This window comes from Daphnia pulicaria, chromosome 6 (genome assembly GCF_021234035.1).
Source record: "Daphnia pulicaria isolate SC F1-1A chromosome 6, SC_F0-13Bv2, whole genome shotgun sequence".
NCBI lineage: Eukaryota > Metazoa > Arthropoda > Branchiopoda > Diplostraca > Daphniidae > Daphnia > Daphnia pulicaria.
In genome coordinates, this window is record NC_060918.1 from 23599414 (window position 1) to 23615470 (window position 16057).

Consider the following 16057-nt stretch of genomic DNA (forward strand, 5'->3'; position numbering starts at 1 on the left):
ATTTTGGGCCAATTAAGGAAATCACACGTAGACGAACCGGTTGCGACTCATTAATACCCACAGATGAGAGACCCCCCTCCAATAAAAAGGACCCCCCTAGAACATTCGGGATTCAGAAGAGCGTCCGAGTTGTCCACTGCAGCAAGGAGAAAAGCCAATTTGTATCAGGTACTTCATTCAATTCATTCATTGTCGCCGAAAACTGAAATGATTTCCTGTTCCGTCTTGATGTCCTAACCGCCTAATTACGTAATTGAGCAGATTTGAAAATGACGGCCCCATCTTTCTTTGCGGTTGCCTTTCTGTTGACGTTTACCTTTCCGGCCGACGGTCTCGTCTACCAAACGAACGATGCCTGGCAAAGTGCTCAAATCCTACAAGCTCCTAAATCTTGAATGTCTCTTGTGCTCATAGGCCAACGACATCGCCATCCTCACCCTCTCGTCGCCCGTGACTTACACGTCAACCATTTCGCCCGTCTGTTTGCCATCGTCACGTCAATACGTCGAGTACGTCGATCAAGATGCGGCCATCATCGGATGGGGATTAACGTCGGACGGTATATTGTGCCCAAAATTTGAATTTCTTTTTGAGTTTTTAACAACGCCATGACGGCCGTTTGAGATTTCAGGAGGATCCGTGGCTAATGTGTTGCAGCAGGCTACCGTCCAGACGGTGACCAACTCGCAATGCAGAAGAAGCTACCCGCAACTCATCAGCAGCATGCTCTGCGCCGCTGCACCCGGAAAAGACACCTGTCAGGTATAAGTCAACTGGCTGATGGAAATTGATTGGAAAAAAAGTCGAATGACGTGACTTGTGTTATTTTTTCCATGTATAGGGAGACAGCGGTGGTCCAATTTTTATCCGATCCTCATCAGGATCCCCTTGGACTCAAGTTGGAATCGTCAGCTACGGTGCCGGTATGTTTAATTGTTTAATCAACTCGAAATGATATTAAACGCCTTGTCTAATCTCATCAAAATTGCAATGACAGGGTGTGCTGACCCCAATTTCCCTGGCGTCTACACTAGGGTGACGTCATTCAGGACTTGGATCACGGCATACACCAATGTCTGAGAAAATCGCATCAAACTTTTCTTAACTTGGACTCAACAAGGAAACGCAACAACAACAAAAAAAAAGCGAGAGATAGTGGGGGGGGTGGGATTACGTAAGGTACCTAAACATTCTTTTACTTGACTAAACTAACTCTGATGTTTTCAAAACCGAAAAACCGATTTGTGAACCCATTTTTTCAACTAAACTAGAAATAATCCGAATAATACCGCAAATACACGTAAACCAGCAATAAAAATTCTTTTGATTTCAAATAAAAGTGGCGCGAACTGAAAAAAGAATTAACGGACTTTGATAGAAATTTAGAGGGAAAAAAGGGCCTTGACCGCCACCACACGGAAAAAATGATGGCAACTTGTCAGAGCTGATTGTGACAAGCCGAAAAAGAAAACTGCATGTTTCGATACCCGCATATATTGAACCGACAAATGTCTTGTAGCACTTATTCAAAACTTGCACAGTTATCGTCCCTGGTACTATAGGCCAATCTGTGAGAAGCGGATCCGGGAAGTGCTGGTATTTCCAAGTCATCGACCACACAAGATTTGCCATCAAAGTTTTTTGTTTGTTGATGGCAGATGAACCGGTTAGTCGCTTATGAGCGGCAAAGTCAAGTCGGACCGATAAAAAGGAGTTGCGACAATGCAAATTCACTCAGAAGAGTCTTGCAGTTGTTGGCTGAAACTTCACGACAACTCGTCCATTCTCGAGTTGAGCGTCTCTCAACTCTCGCAACCGAATCTGCCTGAATATTTACCAGTAGAGGATCTTCGCTTCAACCGTTTCAGGTATTTCTCAAAAATATATTGACCAAAAAATGAAATGTGCGATCGGTACGTCAAATATTAATTGATTGACGTTTTCCTGATTCAGTTTGAACCCATTGAAACAATTATCCAAGTTATGACGACATCGATCCTTTTCCTATTGGCCCTGGTTGCCATGATGTGCTGCTCCCGTCCAGCCAGCGGCCTCGTCTACCAAACCAGAGATGCCATCATCATGGAAGGTGACGACATTTAAACTTCTTTCCCTCGTCACAATTCAGGTTCTCTGACATTCGAAACACGACCCGCATCGTGCACAACGCGTGAATTCGTAGCTAGAAAACCGGATTTCAACTGGAAATCCCGTTTTCAAACATAACAACAATAACAAAAAGATGGATGGAGATGTACGAAACGGACCTTGAAAATCACAAAATTGTTTTGTCCAAAAAGAGAAATGTCACCTTTTGACAGTCTTGTTTAGGGTACGAAACTAACAAACGATTCATTGTTTTTTTAAATATTCAAGACGAAAACATGGGAGGCGACGACGAGTATTACCAATCGACCAACCTGCCGAGCAACACCTTCATGTTGAAGGAACGCTCGTGTTTCACGAACGAAGGAAGCATCGGCACTTGCACTTCGCTGCGATCCTGCTATCCCACCTTCAAATTACCTCAAGTCAACCAAGAGGAAATGTGGGTCATGTTCACTCGCGGCACTTGCAACTACGGCGGAGAAAACGGCAGACAGGTCTTTTTTCTTAGAAAATGGCGTCAAATCAAAAATAATCAAAGTGACGCCACTTGATTTGCAGGTGTACGGCGTCTGTTGCCCGAAACTATCATCCAGCGGAGTCCGCAATTCTTATATGTCCACTAATCCGTACACCAGGCCGACAAATATTTACTCGTGGCTGCAGAATCCGTACAGGCCGACAAATGCCATGACGACGATGACCAATGGATTGACCGAACAATCCGTGGATAAGCAATCCACCTGCGGCGTTGGACCGACAAAGACGCTGAGCTTCGACGAGCAGCGCATCGTCGGTGGCACTGACGCCCAAAAGAATTCGTGGCCCAGCATCGTGAGTCGATTTTCCAATTCACTTGTCAAGATCATCTGCTCTATACTAAAATGACTTTACGTTTTTTCAAAAGGTTTCGCTGAGATTAAACGGCCAATTTTTCTGCGGTGGATCTCTGCTTAGTGATAATCAAATCCTGACGGCCGCTCACTGCGTCGACCGGTAAAACTCGAATTCGCCAGCACCTTCCAACTTCATTTTGTTCGTCTACAATTTTCAAAATCGCACGCAGGTTAACCAAGGAGACGATTCCGCAATTGACTGTAGACTTTGGCATGCACCGGTTGAACCCAAACGACGCCCATGTGACGAAAAAGGTTCGCCGATTGACGATTCACAAGGATTGGGATGCGAAAAAAAACGTGAGTTATTGTAGGGTAAATTGAACGAAATGGAGTCACGTGATGACATTTTACTTATTAGGCCAATGACATTGCCCTCTTGACGCTAGCCTCACCCGTGACTTTTACGCCGGCCATTTCGCCCGTCTGTCTGCCGGAGACGAGCGAGCAGTACGCCTACAAAGATGCGGCCATCGTCGGATGGGGGACAGTGAAAGAAGGTAAGTGGCGCGAATTTCAAAAAAAAATGCAAGTCGAACGGAGTAATAATAATACGAGGTCACTTTAGGTGGGTCTTTGCCTACCGTCCTGAAGCAATCGACCGTTAAGGTACTGGCCAATTCGAAGTGCAAGCAGAGCTACCCTACCATTACCGGCAATCAGCTCTGCGCTGCCGCCCCCGGGACAGACACTTGCCAAGTATTGAATACAATTATGATGGGATTGGGTCACGATTTGATTGTTGGTTTCGTTTCTAGGGTGACAGCGGTGGTCCCCTATTCGTGCGATCGTTGGGGGGTTCTTGGACCCAAACTGGAATCGTCAGCTATGGAATTGGTAAGAAAATTTCGTTTTTAAACTTTGCGCAACTTTTCTCCTTTTAATATTCCGGGCAATTTGTTTTTTTGTTGACAGGATGTGCCAGACCGAATTACCCCGGCGTTTACACCAGAGTGACTGCGTACAGGCAATGGATCCGATCGTACGCAAAAGTTTGATCGCCTGCCGTATGCGACATCTCTAGTGTGGATTTTGTACGACTTTTTAAACAAGAAAAGAAACGACGATAAAAGATAAAGCGAAAACAATAGAGTGCATTATCTGGTTTACATTCAACAAAACAACAAAATAATTTTGTTGGATAATTCCCAGTTTTTGATTTGCCAAGAAAAGCCTTTTGCAAAGATGAGAATAAACATACGGAAATTTCAATGCAATTGCGTTGTCGAATACGAGATAGAAAAAGATAACGCATTACAATAGGATGTCAAAAGATTATCTGAATTCTGCCGATAGAATAATAACCCTCGGTTTTATGGACGCGTTTTTCTTGATTTTTGATAGCAGATAACCAAGTGCGACGTGGTACTACTCGGCGAATGGAACAATAAGAATCAGTTTGATCATTGGACTCACCGATAGATGTGGTTGAAAGTGACGCAAGTTGCAGTCTGACGGCTGTGGGGAAACTTGAAGCCACGGGGTGGTGAGAAGAAGGGTGTCGATTTGCCAGTTCCATGTACCCATTTGTACCAAGGAAGACGGTCTCGAATGGCTGAAAACTACAAAATAATTACAATGAGTTGGAATAAAAATTCAATCTGGGCAAGCTAGCGTACAGAGATGGAAGGGTTCAACCTTCAATATTTCACCATCCAGACAGCGGCCCATCGCTTACGGATTCCTTATCAAATCCACAGTTAAAAGAGACTTCCCGGATGATGTCGTCAGACTGGCCAATACTTGGTTTGTGCTGGTCGTGGCGGGAGAGGAAGGAAATTCAAGCGGAATTGATGCGATGACAAGAAAGCGACGGCTGTTGAATCCTCGACTGCCATCTGAAAAAACAAAGAAACAAAAAGTTGAAGATGATTCCAAACATCACAAGAACGACTTTGTAGTAGCCAAATGCTCTTTCATTCCTATCATATAACATTTTCCCAATGTTGTTCTCATTTCGGCAGTTTAGCGGAATGTTTAAACACGAGAGAAGCTGACTAATGTGGTGTCGTTTATCCGATAAACAACAACGGGCCACTCGACCCGTCTCTGTTGATAGGAAATCAACCAGAAGCAGAAACAGACCACAGCAGTGGCGGAGTGAGACATTGGTCGGAATGCAGCCGCAGCAGCAGCGCTCAACATCATTTCCCAACCGATTTCAATTGAATTTCCCGGGCGTATATAGTGTCGTCTCAGTATAGAAATCTCAATTCAAACGGGACGGAAGGGAGCAGCGTGTTCTTCTCTCTTTCTCTCTGTTAGGCAACGGCACGAGTTTCAAGGTCTCTGCAGCGTTATTCCTCTGGAGGGTGAGTGTGTTGTTTACATTCGACTCGGCGCCATCTCGGCAATAAAACAGCAGCAGCTAGCGTCTAGACTATTTCCATTCCCAAACGGAATTCTATGGTCGAACAGCGGTCCTACAGCATATATGTACGGTTTCACGACCCACTTTCGTTGCCAGTCACGTTCAGCGTTACGCCAAGCTCAATCCAGCCATCTGTCTCTTCAGTAGCAGGGAGATTTGCATTTCTATTCAAAGGATTGACTTTCACTACAAGTAAGTTTGACCAATAATTAACAAAACCAAAATGAAATTTAAAAAAATATGAAGAGTAAGAAATGATTCTCCATTTTACTATTTTGGGAATCCCATTATTAGATAAGTCAACTCGATTTTCTCTCCTTTAGTTTCTGTATGACTTACATTTGAATCTTTTCTATTGTCGCAGGAATTTTTTAATCCAATCCATTTGAAAATGGCCGATTCTGATGTTTCCAAATCTGGTGAAAAGGAAGACAACGCAGAAGAAAACCAATCTGAGCACTCGTCCATCAAAACCATCATAGTGTCACACGCTCTGGCCGCAGTGGCTAAAGTCGTTGGCGAAGATGAACTGGCCAAACAGTGCTTGGAGGGTGGCAGCAACACGGAAACACCGGAAGAGGCACCAACCGATGATGAAGTCAAAGACAAACACGACACTCAAGTCGTCGAGAAAGAAGAAGAAGAAGAAGTCAAATCAGATGTTCGATCGACGGTCGTTCACGCCGCCGGGGCTGTTGGGGGACTTTTGGGCGGGTCAATCGGAGCGGCTGCAGCGGGTGCCATTGTCGGAGTCGTTTGTGATGTGACCACGGCCATCGTCACAGGCGGAGAAGAAATGACTGGCATTTGTGAAATCATCAAAGATCCAACTAACAAGGAAGCCTGGGTCGACGGAGTGTCGAGTGTCGTCAGCGACGGACTGGCAGGAGTCGCTGGGGGCCATCAGACGGAAACTCCGGCGCAAACTGAATCCGCAACTGATGAGCCAACAGAAAAACCCAAAGAAGAAGAAAAACCAAAAGTCAAGTCAGCACCAGAACCGAAAAAGAGTTTCAAAAAGAAGAGCAGTAAAAAGTCGATGGATGTCGATACAGATCCAGCAGACCAAGACCTTGTGCGCATCTACGACATTTCCCCACAGACAATGAGGAAGGTCCTGAAAGAGGCCGGAATCGCTCTGCCGGATTATCAAGGCGGTCGATCAGCGTCTGACCTCGTTGAAGAATTACAGCGACTGATAGAAACGACTAAAAACGGGTCGTTCATTTTGCCTTCCTATTTCCAATTTTTCGACAGTCTGCACGAACTGGTGACTGTCCATAAGGCGACGATCGGCAACACGAGTCCGTCGTCCATCACGCTCACCGTCGCTTCGGCATCTGTGTGCTTTGATGAAACTCTGAAACGCTTCATAACAAATCTCCTCCTGCCCATTCACGCCACCAACAAAGTCCCGCTGGAAGAAGTGGCCAACGACAAGAAATTCCACTGCATCTACCGATTTCGCTGCACCGTTTGCGCCCGCCAGGGGAAGGAATTCAATAGCGTCGGTCGATCAAAGAATTTCAAGCCCCGGTTCGAGAGCCACACGGGAAAAACGTTGCGGGATTGGATGGATCGCGAGGAGAGGATGTCGGCCCTGCAGAAAGGAAATCTACTCAAAGGATTCGCCCGCAAAACGTCGTCTGCTCTGTATGACCATCCATCGCACAGTCACCCCGACGTGGCAAAGTTTAGCGACGTGCTCGAAATGGACGTGGTCCACCGTTTCTCCGACAGCGACAAGGACAAAACGATTCGGAGCAGCTGGGAATTGTTCAACCAGTGGCTCTTTAAATCAACTGAAAACGAAACTGACGGCGGCCCTTGAGTGCTGATTCCCAAATAACGTTGACGTTCTCAAATTAGCTTTTTCTGTTTTGATGCGGCCATTTTTTCGTTTCTTTGCTCATTTCATTTTTCGCTTCAATAAACCGAGACATTTTCCCTTAAACTACTACTGATTGTTTTTAAAGTCTGAAATTTGTTTCAAATCTTTTGACTGTCGACTCGCTGATGAGAAAGGGAAATAAACTGCGCATTTAAAGAAACGAAACGAACGCGGCGTGAAGGTCGTTTTCATTCTTCCCCTGACGTTATCTTTTACGTTCCAGCGAGATGTCGTTGACCATAAAAGTGGAGATGGGCCTATTTCAAAACAAGCTCGTCACTTGTTGTGGCACAGCAGTGCCAGATAACTCTACCGTAACCTTGGATGAATGTTGACAACTTTGACTATAGTCTAGAGTCAAGACTTTCACTTAAGAGAGAGAAAAATAAGAGGACTCGACATTTTCAAAATGCGATAACTTGGCCAATTTGGACGGAAAAGATCAGCGCTAATATGAAATCCCTCGCTACTTCATATTGTTCATTTCACTTTTGGGAATAGAGTCCTACCTTTCGACAAGGACGGCTGGCGACGGCTAGTGACGGGTGTGTTGGTTCACGAGGGATGTAGTAAGGGTCTTCTGTCACAGCGGATCCGAACGAAAGAAGCAGCAGCAGACAGAAGTACACATGTAGAATTGTCGATGACTGGTGAAACTGTCGTGATGGCGCAATGGGGAGGTGCTTCTTCCGGTATTCTTCATCTCCTGATTTTCTGCAATTGGAAAAATTGAGCAACATGAAATTGGATCAACAGCGAATGCAACTAAAACAATTTACAAAGGTCGAAACGATTTGAAATTTCAATTGCTAAAAAATATCGCTCTTCGCTTTTCATTTGTTTTCGTTCGACATCAACCCATTCGTTTTGGGTCGTATCACGTTTCTGGGGAGTTCAATATCCTAAACCAAAAGGAATTCAATAAAAAAAGAAGAAAAAGATAATATAATCAAAAGATGCAAAGGGCTGGCGATGAATCCGAAAAAGTGGTAGAACAAGATTTGGAAGTTCAAGGTAATATCGTTAGCTTCTCCCTTATAATTATTTTGTCATTTTGCCCAAGGGGCGTCCATCGTCTACTGTGGCGAACTCAAAAATCCAAGAAGTTATTCAGAAGCGGTTGGTGAGTGAAACGATCAAAAGGCCAAAAGGAGATCTGCAACTGCTAAAGTGCATAACGACTAGGATATTTGATTTCCTTTTTAAAAAAAATGGACAAATGCCAATTCTGTCATTTAACGGCATCAACTGCTTTCTTCTTAGTGTCCGTTCTCCTACTGTCCTCCCTTCCGGTTAGCGAAGGATTCTACGATGCAGTCATCATCGAAGGTGAGAATCTGATTCCTTTCTCTGGTAATTCGGCACATGCAAACAAATGCATGAGCATGACCAATAATTGTGCAAAATAAGATTTCCTCTAAAATAGGAAAAGAAATACAGAATAACGCGAATTAAAAATTAATTTACTCAAATATAATGCGATTGTCCCTTTCCGTGTACGTCAACTGGATATTCCAGTTCCACGTTATTAAAGTAATTAAAATTTAAAGAAGAAAAAAAAAATCCAGAAAGTTGAAATCACGACGTTGTTGGAATGTTCTCCTAACTTGTTTAACTTCCTATTGAATTCTCAACTGTACAACACAATTACAGCCGGAAACTTCGGCGGCCCATTCGATCCTTACACTGAATTTTATTACGGGACACGGAACTTTCATTGGTGGCTAAATAATCCCTACAGGATGGCCGGCATACCCACCGGCGTGTCCCACGACTACAGGCAAACCATCGCTTGCGGCGCTGGCCCATTGAAAACTTACAGTTTCGATACTCACCGAATCGTCGGAGGCGTCGATGCTGCTAGGAACGCCTGGCCTGGCATCGTGAGTTTATATTCGCAACACAATTCGTTTACGGCCACTATTCTAACGACTGTCGAGTTCTCTCCAGGTGGGGCTGCGATTTAACGGTGGATTTTTCTGTGGGGGGTCCCTGATTGCTCCGACTAAGATCCTGACAGCCGCTCACTGCCTCACCGGGTAAATTTGTTGAAATGAATAATAATAATAAAAAAAGCTTTCTTCCCTGATTGATGGATTGTAGTATTAAGAGAGCAGACATTCCCAATTTGACCGTGGATTTGGGAATGCACGTTCGGAGCCCAAGCGACGCCCAGGTGACCAAAAATGTCCGTAAAATAGCGATTCATTGGGCATTTAACTCAATAACTTATGTAAGCATTAACACATTTTCGATTGGGTTAAATCGGGTAAAACAACTGTAACGTTATGCATTTCTTGTGCTAGGCCAACGACATCGCCATCATTACCCTTTCGTCACCCGTGACTTACACGTCAACCATTTCGCCCGTCTGTTTGGCGAATTCCAACGACCAATTCGCCGACCAAGAGGCAGCCATCATCGGATGGGGAACAACGTCAGAAGGTGACCCGACAATCGACATACTAGGGAAAACCCAGGAATAACTCTTGTAATTGTAGGTGGGTCTTCGCCGTCTGTTCTGCAGCAAGCTACCGTTAAAGTCACAACCAATGCCCAATGCAAGACGAGTTACTCAACTCTCGCCACAAGCATGCTCTGTGCCGCTGCACCTGGAAAAGACACCTGCCAGGTAACTGAAACTTGACAAGCAACTCAGTCGCAAAGAAATCAATTAAATGGCGTGTTTTGTAGGGAGACAGCGGCGGTCCACTTCTCGTCCGATCCGCACCAGGATCACCGTGGACTCAGGCTGGAATCGTCAGCTTTGGTAGAGGTACGTCATCAAAATAATTATTAGACTATTCAATTCTAATTCAATGGCCTCGCTTCTATTATTTGACAAAACGTTGCATCCAATTACAGGATGCGCCAGACCTGGATTCCCAGGTGTTTACACCCGAGTATCATCATACGGAATGTGGATTTGGAAACACTCGCTATTCTAAACGCTGTCGCGAAGAAAAATAAAAACGATCAATTTCACCTTTTGGATATGCTTATTCAACTAAAATTCCTATCTTTATTTAACTCAAGAAACAATTAAATGGTCGTTAAGTTAATTCAGTCCTAAAATCCTTAATGATACAGTATGTCGCAGGATTTCTTTTTACGGCGATAATCAGTAGGCCTACGGTGTCAAAAATTAATAATTTGGTTATGAAACTTACCCGAATGAAGAATGAAATCGCCGAGGAACTGATTCGTTGGTTCTCATCTGCGGTCAGCAGACACAGCAGATATCACATCGCGGATGATCCATCACTGAAAGTTGACCATGCAAAAATGAATGTTAAATAAAATCTTTCATCACCAACCGCAATAAAACATTGGAACATAGGAATAACATTTGAATGACTTGATAAACGAACAGCACGTTCGAGCTAGAACAGTGAAGCGCTACGAGAAATCAACGTCTTCATTTCAGTCCACAAGACCTACGTATGAAGCTAATCAACTCTTAATTCATTTTCGCGATTTATTTTGTTATTTCAAAGCTGACGTCACCAGCGGCGGCCATCACGAAATGGGCGTGGCTGCCGCGGGGCATTACAAGTGTTTGAGAAGGATCTTGTTTTTACATTCGATCAGGCGCCACATCAAACATTAATCAGAAGCATCTAGACTACTTCCATTCGGGAAGGAAATTAATCGCCAAACAAGACTCATTAAACAGCATCTGCACGATTTGACGACCGACTTTCGTTGCCTATCCCGTTCCACGTCACGTCAAGCGCAATACGGGCATCAGTCGGCATCAGTCTCTCCAGCAGCGACTTCGGAGGAATAGACTTGCTCAACAAGTAAGTTTTACCAATGATAACAACCAAAATTAAAATATTTTAGTTAAGTTAAGAGTAAGAACTATTTCTCCTATTCATTTAAAACTAATACAAGTTCGAATGCCCGTTATTAGAATAGTCAACTCAATTTTTTTGTGCATGAAACGATTTCCAGCGTAAATAAAAAGAAAAATTATTTTTGTGACAGGAATCTCCTTACCCAATCCGCACAAAAATGGCGGATGTTGCTGAAGTCAAACTTGTCGACAAAGAGTCCCAAGGCAATCAAACGGAAACTACAGCTCCAACTAAATTGGCGACTGAGCCCACAGGAAATCCAAAAGTCACGTTACCGGAACCGAAAAAGGGCCTGAAAAAGGGCCTGAAAATGGGACTGAAAATGGGCCTGAAAATGAGTCTGAACAAGGGCACGAAAAAGACGGATTTAGATTCAGAATCACAAGACGCTGGCAAAGATGATAAATTGCTCGGCAAAGAGTGCTTGGAGAGTGACACCACAGAGGGAAAAGCGGATGAAACTGATGATAAAGTCACTGATGAAGTCGTAGATGAAGTCACTGAGGTAATTGAAGGTAAAGTGAATGGTACAGTCAAAAGTAAAGATAAAGTTAAAATGAAAGTCAAGGATGTCGAAGACACCAAAGTTGTCAAGAAAGCGGATGGCAAATCGACGTTCGCTGGAGCCATTGGAGGCCTTTTTGGCAAGAAAGTCGCAGCGGCTGCAGAGGAAGCGGTTTGTGATCTGAACAAGGCCATTGAAACAAACGGAGAAGATCTGCCTGACATTGGTGAAATGAGCAAATATCCAACTAACGTTGAAGTTTGCTTCGACGAACGACGAGTCTCGAGTGTCGTAAATGAAGGACTGGCAGGAGTCGCTGGTTGCCATCAGACGGCACAAAAATCAGAAAAAGAAGCAAAAATCACGTTACCAGAACCGAAAAAGAGTCGGAAAATGAGTCTAAAAAGGAGCAAGAAAAAGCCGGATTTGGATTCGAACCCCCAAGATGCACTGGCAACATTAACTCAAATTGTTGGTATGACAAACGAATTGGCCAAACAGGGCTTGGAGGATGGCAGCAACACGGTACAACCAGAAGAAGCACCTGGCAAAGTCACTGATGGAGACACTGAAGAAGAAACAGATGTAGTTAAAGATGTAGTTAAAAGCAAAGCCAAAAGTAAAGTTAATCGTCAAACTAAAAACAAAGGCAAAGTTGGCAAGAAGAGACAAAGCAAAAAAGTTCGAACGGCGGTCGTTTCCGTGAGTAAAGCTGTCGGAGGTATTATTGGCGGGCAAATCGGATCGGCTGCAGTTGGTGCCATTGTCGGAGCCGTTTACGACGTGGGCATGGCCATTGCCACACGCGGAGATGAGATGAACGGCATTTGTGGAATAATCAAAGATCCAACGAACGTGGATTCCTGGATCAAAGCAGCATCAGGTGAATCGGAAAGCGAACCATCGACTGAGTCAGAAGAAGAACAACTCAACTCAGATCAAAAAGAGTGGACGCCAAAACTGAGAGCGAGTCTCAAATCAAGTAAGAGCAAGTCGATGGAAGTCGTTTCAACCCCGGCAGAGCAAGACCTTGTGCGCATCTACGACATTTCCACGCAGAAAATGAGGAAGGTCCTGAAAGAGGCCGGAATCGCTCTGCCGGATTATAAACGCGGCCGATCAGCGTCTGGCCTCGTTAAAGAATTGCAGCGACTGATAGAAACGACCCAGAACGGGTCGTTCACTTTGCCTTCCTATTTCAAACTGTACGACAGTCTGCACGAACTGGTGACCGTCCATAGAGCAGAGTTCCAAATGACAAGCCCATCGACCATCACGCTCGCCGTCGATTCGGAATCCGTTTGCTTCGACGACAACTTGAAGCGCTTCATAGCTAAACTTCTTCTGCCCGTTCACGCGGCCCACAAAGTCCCGTTGAAAGACGTGGACACCAATGACAAGAAATTCCACTGCATTTACCGATTCCGCTGCATCATTTGCGCTCGCCAGGGAAATGAATTCGTCTACGTCGGCCAATCGAAGAATTTCAAGCCTCGGTTCGAAACCCACACGGGACAGATGTTGCGCGATTGGGTAAAAAGTGAAGAAAGGTCCACACTGTCGCTAGGAAATCCACTCGCAAAATCCACCCCCCGAAAGTCATCGTCTACTGTATTCGATCATCCAGTGGAATTTCACCCTGACCTGGTAGAAAGCGAAGATGACGTCAAGTTTAGGGACATCCTCGAAGTGGACATAGTCCACCGTTTCTCCGAAATCAGCAAAGACAAAACGGAAAAAACAATTCGAAGCAACTGGGAAACATTCAGTCAGTGGCTCTTCAAATCAACTGAAAACGAAACTGAAAACGAAACGGAAAATTTTACTGAAAATTTAACTGAAAACGTAACTGAAAAAGCAACTGACGACGGTCCTGAGTGCTGATTTTTTAATATTTCGCACGTTAAAACTGATAAGCAACAAGACTTTAAACACTTTAATTTTCTTGTTTTAAGTGACCATTTTAAGTTGTCTTTTTTTTTCAATAAACTGACCCATTTCCCTTCTATCTTTTTATTTGTTGTTATTCCTTAGTTTAGATTCGAATCTTGGTTGGCTGTCGCAGCAGTAAAAAGAATCTGCGTGCAAGGCCATTTCCGTTCTTATGTGAGAAGCTCGAAATTTCTCAGAAATTCGATACGATGGTCAATTTTCCACTAGTCAGTAATCCCACAACATGACGACATAAGATTTAAATGGCGGGACTAGAGAGTAGAGACCTACCTTTAAACAAGGACAGTGATGGGTTGGTGACGGTGTGTTGGTTACGGCTACTGCAGTTCCATTCAGTGTCACCGTGGAACTGGATCTGAACGGCAGAAGAAAGCAACAGAAAGAGGAACGCATGTAGAATTGTAGATGACTGGTGGCACCGTCGTGGTCTCGTGGAGATGATTCAACGGAAGGAAAAGGTGCCTAGTGACCTAGATCCTCCGGTATTCGATCTTCATCTCCTGCTATTTCTCTACAATTGGAAAATAGGACAACATGAAATTTTGTCATGATGTAGATGGAAGGTGGTAGAACAGGATTTTGAATTTCAAGGTAATCGCCTGTTAATTATACTTAAAAGTTTTACCCAAAGGGGCGTCCATTGGCTACTGTGGCGGACTCAAAGTTCAAATCAAAGTAGGCCAACAAATCTTATTTAAAATCGACTGGTGAGTGGAACGATCACAAGGGATCCTCATCTGCTGAAGTGCACAGGACCAAGATATTTAACTTGCGTATTTATTTGTTCGTAAAATGAGAATCGCTTAAACTCCACAAGCGATTCAGTCAGCTTTTGTTGGATAATAAATTAATAAGTCTAGGAAAAGGAAACCCCCCCTCCCTCTTTTTTCTATGGCGATAATCACTAGGCATCCGTCGGGAAATAAAAATTCATTCGGTTCTTTGATGGCACTTACCCCAATGAAGAATTAAGTTGCCGATTTATTTATTAAATCAGATCAACATTGGGATCTGATTCGTTGGTTCTCTCCTCCGGTCAGCAGGATACAGCACACAGTCGCAACGCGGATGATCTACGCCTGAAAGTTGTCGATGCAAAAAAGAATGCTGAATGAATGTTGAATGAAATCTTTCACGAACATGCGCATCACCAGGGACTTCTTCCTACGAAAATTAAAAAATTGAACATTCCAGGAATCACAATGGATTGAAATATTGCAGCATTTTCCCAATCAAAACAGTTACGCGCCACGAAAAATCAATTTTGATTTCATTTCAGCACGCACAGAATAGTCGAGTCCTATTAAGCTTATCAACTCTGTTTTGTGTAAGGAAATCTGAAGTGAAAATCACAAACACAAGACTTTGATGAGATGTTTAGAAAACTTGTTGGGCAACTGAAAGAAATTTGATGCTGAATTGCATACTTTCAATCATAATTTTCTTCTTCTGATGTTTGGAGCTTCTACTTGAAGTTTCAATTGCCTAAGTTATGCAATAGAGATGGCCAAGGAAAAAATCCTTTGATAAACTTGTGGTGTGAACGCTTCTACTCACACTGGGTAATCTATTGGTGACATGGTTTAAATAAATGACACATCATTGTTTTCCTCACATTTACAAGCCACAAAAGTGAATACTGAAAATATCTGTGGAATCACACAGGTAGTATGTTTTAGAATAGAACAAACTATATTACCTGGTCATGAAAGTTTTCCTTCTGTAACGCATTTGGATCTCGGATAATACAACTCATTTTGAACGTTCCGATGAAAGTCTCAGATTGAAAAAAAAAACAAAAAAAAAACGACACTTCAGTTAGAAATTCCAGCAGAAAGAAACGGTGAAATTTAGAGTAAGACCCTATAACAATAATTTCATAATGGTTAAAATTCCTACATACCAGTTTTCCAATTTCCAGCATTTTTATTTGCAAGATCTCGTCCAGACGTCCGTCGGTACCGTCACTTGGAGAATGCGGATTGTGGACTTTGAGAATAATGAATCGATTTGCACTCTAGCAGGAAAAATGATTATTTTTATTAGAAGTGAAAAACTGGACAACTTGAACCTGGTTACTGGTGAATACATTTTCATTTCGACATATTCCTAACTTGATTCTCCCATAAATTTTTTGTAAAACGTCATAACATCCCAATCACCCAGATGTTGAACTACAAAACCACGTTGCTGCTTTGAGGGATTGCAATCGGCTGCCTTTTTGTTGTGAGTAAATCACGAGGGGAGATGTGACTAAAAACCCTAAGCGCAGATTTCCGCAAAATAAAATACGCGATAAAATAAAAAGTCAAACTTTTGGTCTGCTTAAATAACGACTACTATTCAATCATTGTATAAGCTCCCAATGACATTTTCAAACTTTCCTTTTATTTAAGACCTTCTTATGTCCCTAGATGCCAGCCATTTATCATTCAAGATTGGACGACTTTTTTTGTTTGGTCTCTTATCATTATT

General features: G+C 43.4%; 3 protein-coding genes and 3 long non-coding RNA genes across 7 annotated transcripts; 4 read left to right on the forward strand and 2 right to left on the reverse strand.

Annotated features, from left to right (window-relative positions):
• The first annotated feature begins 633 nt into the window (after positions 1-633).
• Positions 634-1312, forward strand: LOC124342910. The gene is made up of 3 exons (XR_006918950.1): positions 634-762; positions 842-923; positions 998-1312. It is a non-coding gene; the product is annotated as an uncharacterized LOC124342910 (long non-coding RNA).
• A 78-nt stretch (positions 1313-1390) lies between these two features.
• LOC124342729 (trypsin-1-like) lies at positions 1391-10326 on the forward strand. Of its 2 annotated transcripts, none has more exons than XM_046795861.1 (10): positions 1391-1868; positions 1954-2089; positions 2377-2603; positions 2668-2940; positions 3014-3102; positions 3173-3302; positions 9571-9709; positions 9766-9896; positions 9959-10040; positions 10130-10326. In XM_046795861.1, the coding sequence occupies exons 2-10, from the start codon at positions 1984-1986 to the stop codon at positions 10210-10212; spliced, it is 1260 nt and encodes a 419-aa protein (XP_046651817.1). In that variant the 5' UTR covers positions 1391-1868; positions 1954-1983; the 3' UTR covers positions 10213-10326. The 2 variants fall into 2 exon arrangements, with proteins under 2 accessions (XP_046651817.1, XP_046651818.1); XM_046795862.1 differs by lacking the exons at positions 9571-9709; positions 9766-9896; positions 9959-10040; positions 10130-10326 and adding exons at positions 3364-3502; positions 3571-3701; positions 3761-3839; positions 3918-4214 and having other exon boundaries at positions 1407-1868.
• Positions 4317-10690, reverse strand: LOC124342955. The gene is made up of 4 exons (XR_006919023.1): positions 10435-10690; positions 7774-7978; positions 4622-4840; positions 4317-4564 (listed from the first exon to the last, which is right to left on the reverse strand). It is a non-coding gene; the product is annotated as an uncharacterized LOC124342955 (long non-coding RNA).
• LOC124342698 lies at positions 4930-7327 on the forward strand. The gene is made up of 2 exons (XM_046795815.1): positions 4930-5565; positions 5738-7327. The coding sequence occupies exon 2, from the start codon at positions 5765-5767 to the stop codon at positions 7202-7204; it is 1440 nt and encodes a 479-aa protein (XP_046651771.1). The 5' UTR covers positions 4930-5565; positions 5738-5764; the 3' UTR covers positions 7205-7327.
• Positions 10691-10872: 182 nt separating the features above from the next.
• LOC124342219 lies at positions 10873-13166 on the forward strand. Its single transcript, XM_046795183.1, has 3 exons — positions 10873-11067; positions 11255-13002; positions 13079-13166. The coding sequence occupies exons 2-3, from the start codon at positions 11282-11284 to the stop codon at positions 13164-13166; spliced, it is 1809 nt and encodes a 602-aa protein (XP_046651139.1). The 5' UTR covers positions 10873-11067; positions 11255-11281.
• Positions 13167-14013: 847 nt separating this feature from the next.
• LOC124343009 lies at positions 14014-15837 on the reverse strand. The gene is made up of 4 exons (XR_006919091.1): positions 15486-15837; positions 15282-15359; positions 14539-14661; positions 14014-14093 (listed from the first exon to the last, which is right to left on the reverse strand). It is a non-coding gene; the product is annotated as an uncharacterized LOC124343009 (long non-coding RNA).
• Between the last annotated feature and the right edge of the window lie 220 nt (positions 15838-16057).

Coding starts and splice junctions, on each gene's coding strand:
- LOC124342698 (XM_046795815.1), top strand. CDS start 5,765: ATGGCCGATTCTGATGTTTCCAAATCTGGTGAAAAGGAAGACAACGCA.
- LOC124342219 (XM_046795183.1), top strand. CDS start 11,282: ATGGCGGATGTTGCTGAAGTCAAACTTGTCGACAAAGAGTCCCAAGGC. Junction 13,003..13,078: donor CACGCGGCCCACAAAGTCCC/GTTGAAAGACGT, acceptor TGCGCTCGCCAG/GGAAATGAATTCGTCTACGT.
- LOC124342729 (XM_046795861.1), top strand. CDS start 1,984: ATGACGACATCGATCCTTTTCCTATTGGCCCTGGTTGCCATGATGTGC. Junction 2,941..3,013: donor AGAATTCGTGGCCCAGCATC/GTGAGTCGATTT, acceptor TTTTTTCAAAAG/GTTTCGCTGAGATTAAACGG. Junction 3,103..3,172: donor GCCGCTCACTGCGTCGACCG/GTAAAACTCGAA, acceptor AATCGCACGCAG/GTTAACCAAGGAGACGATTC.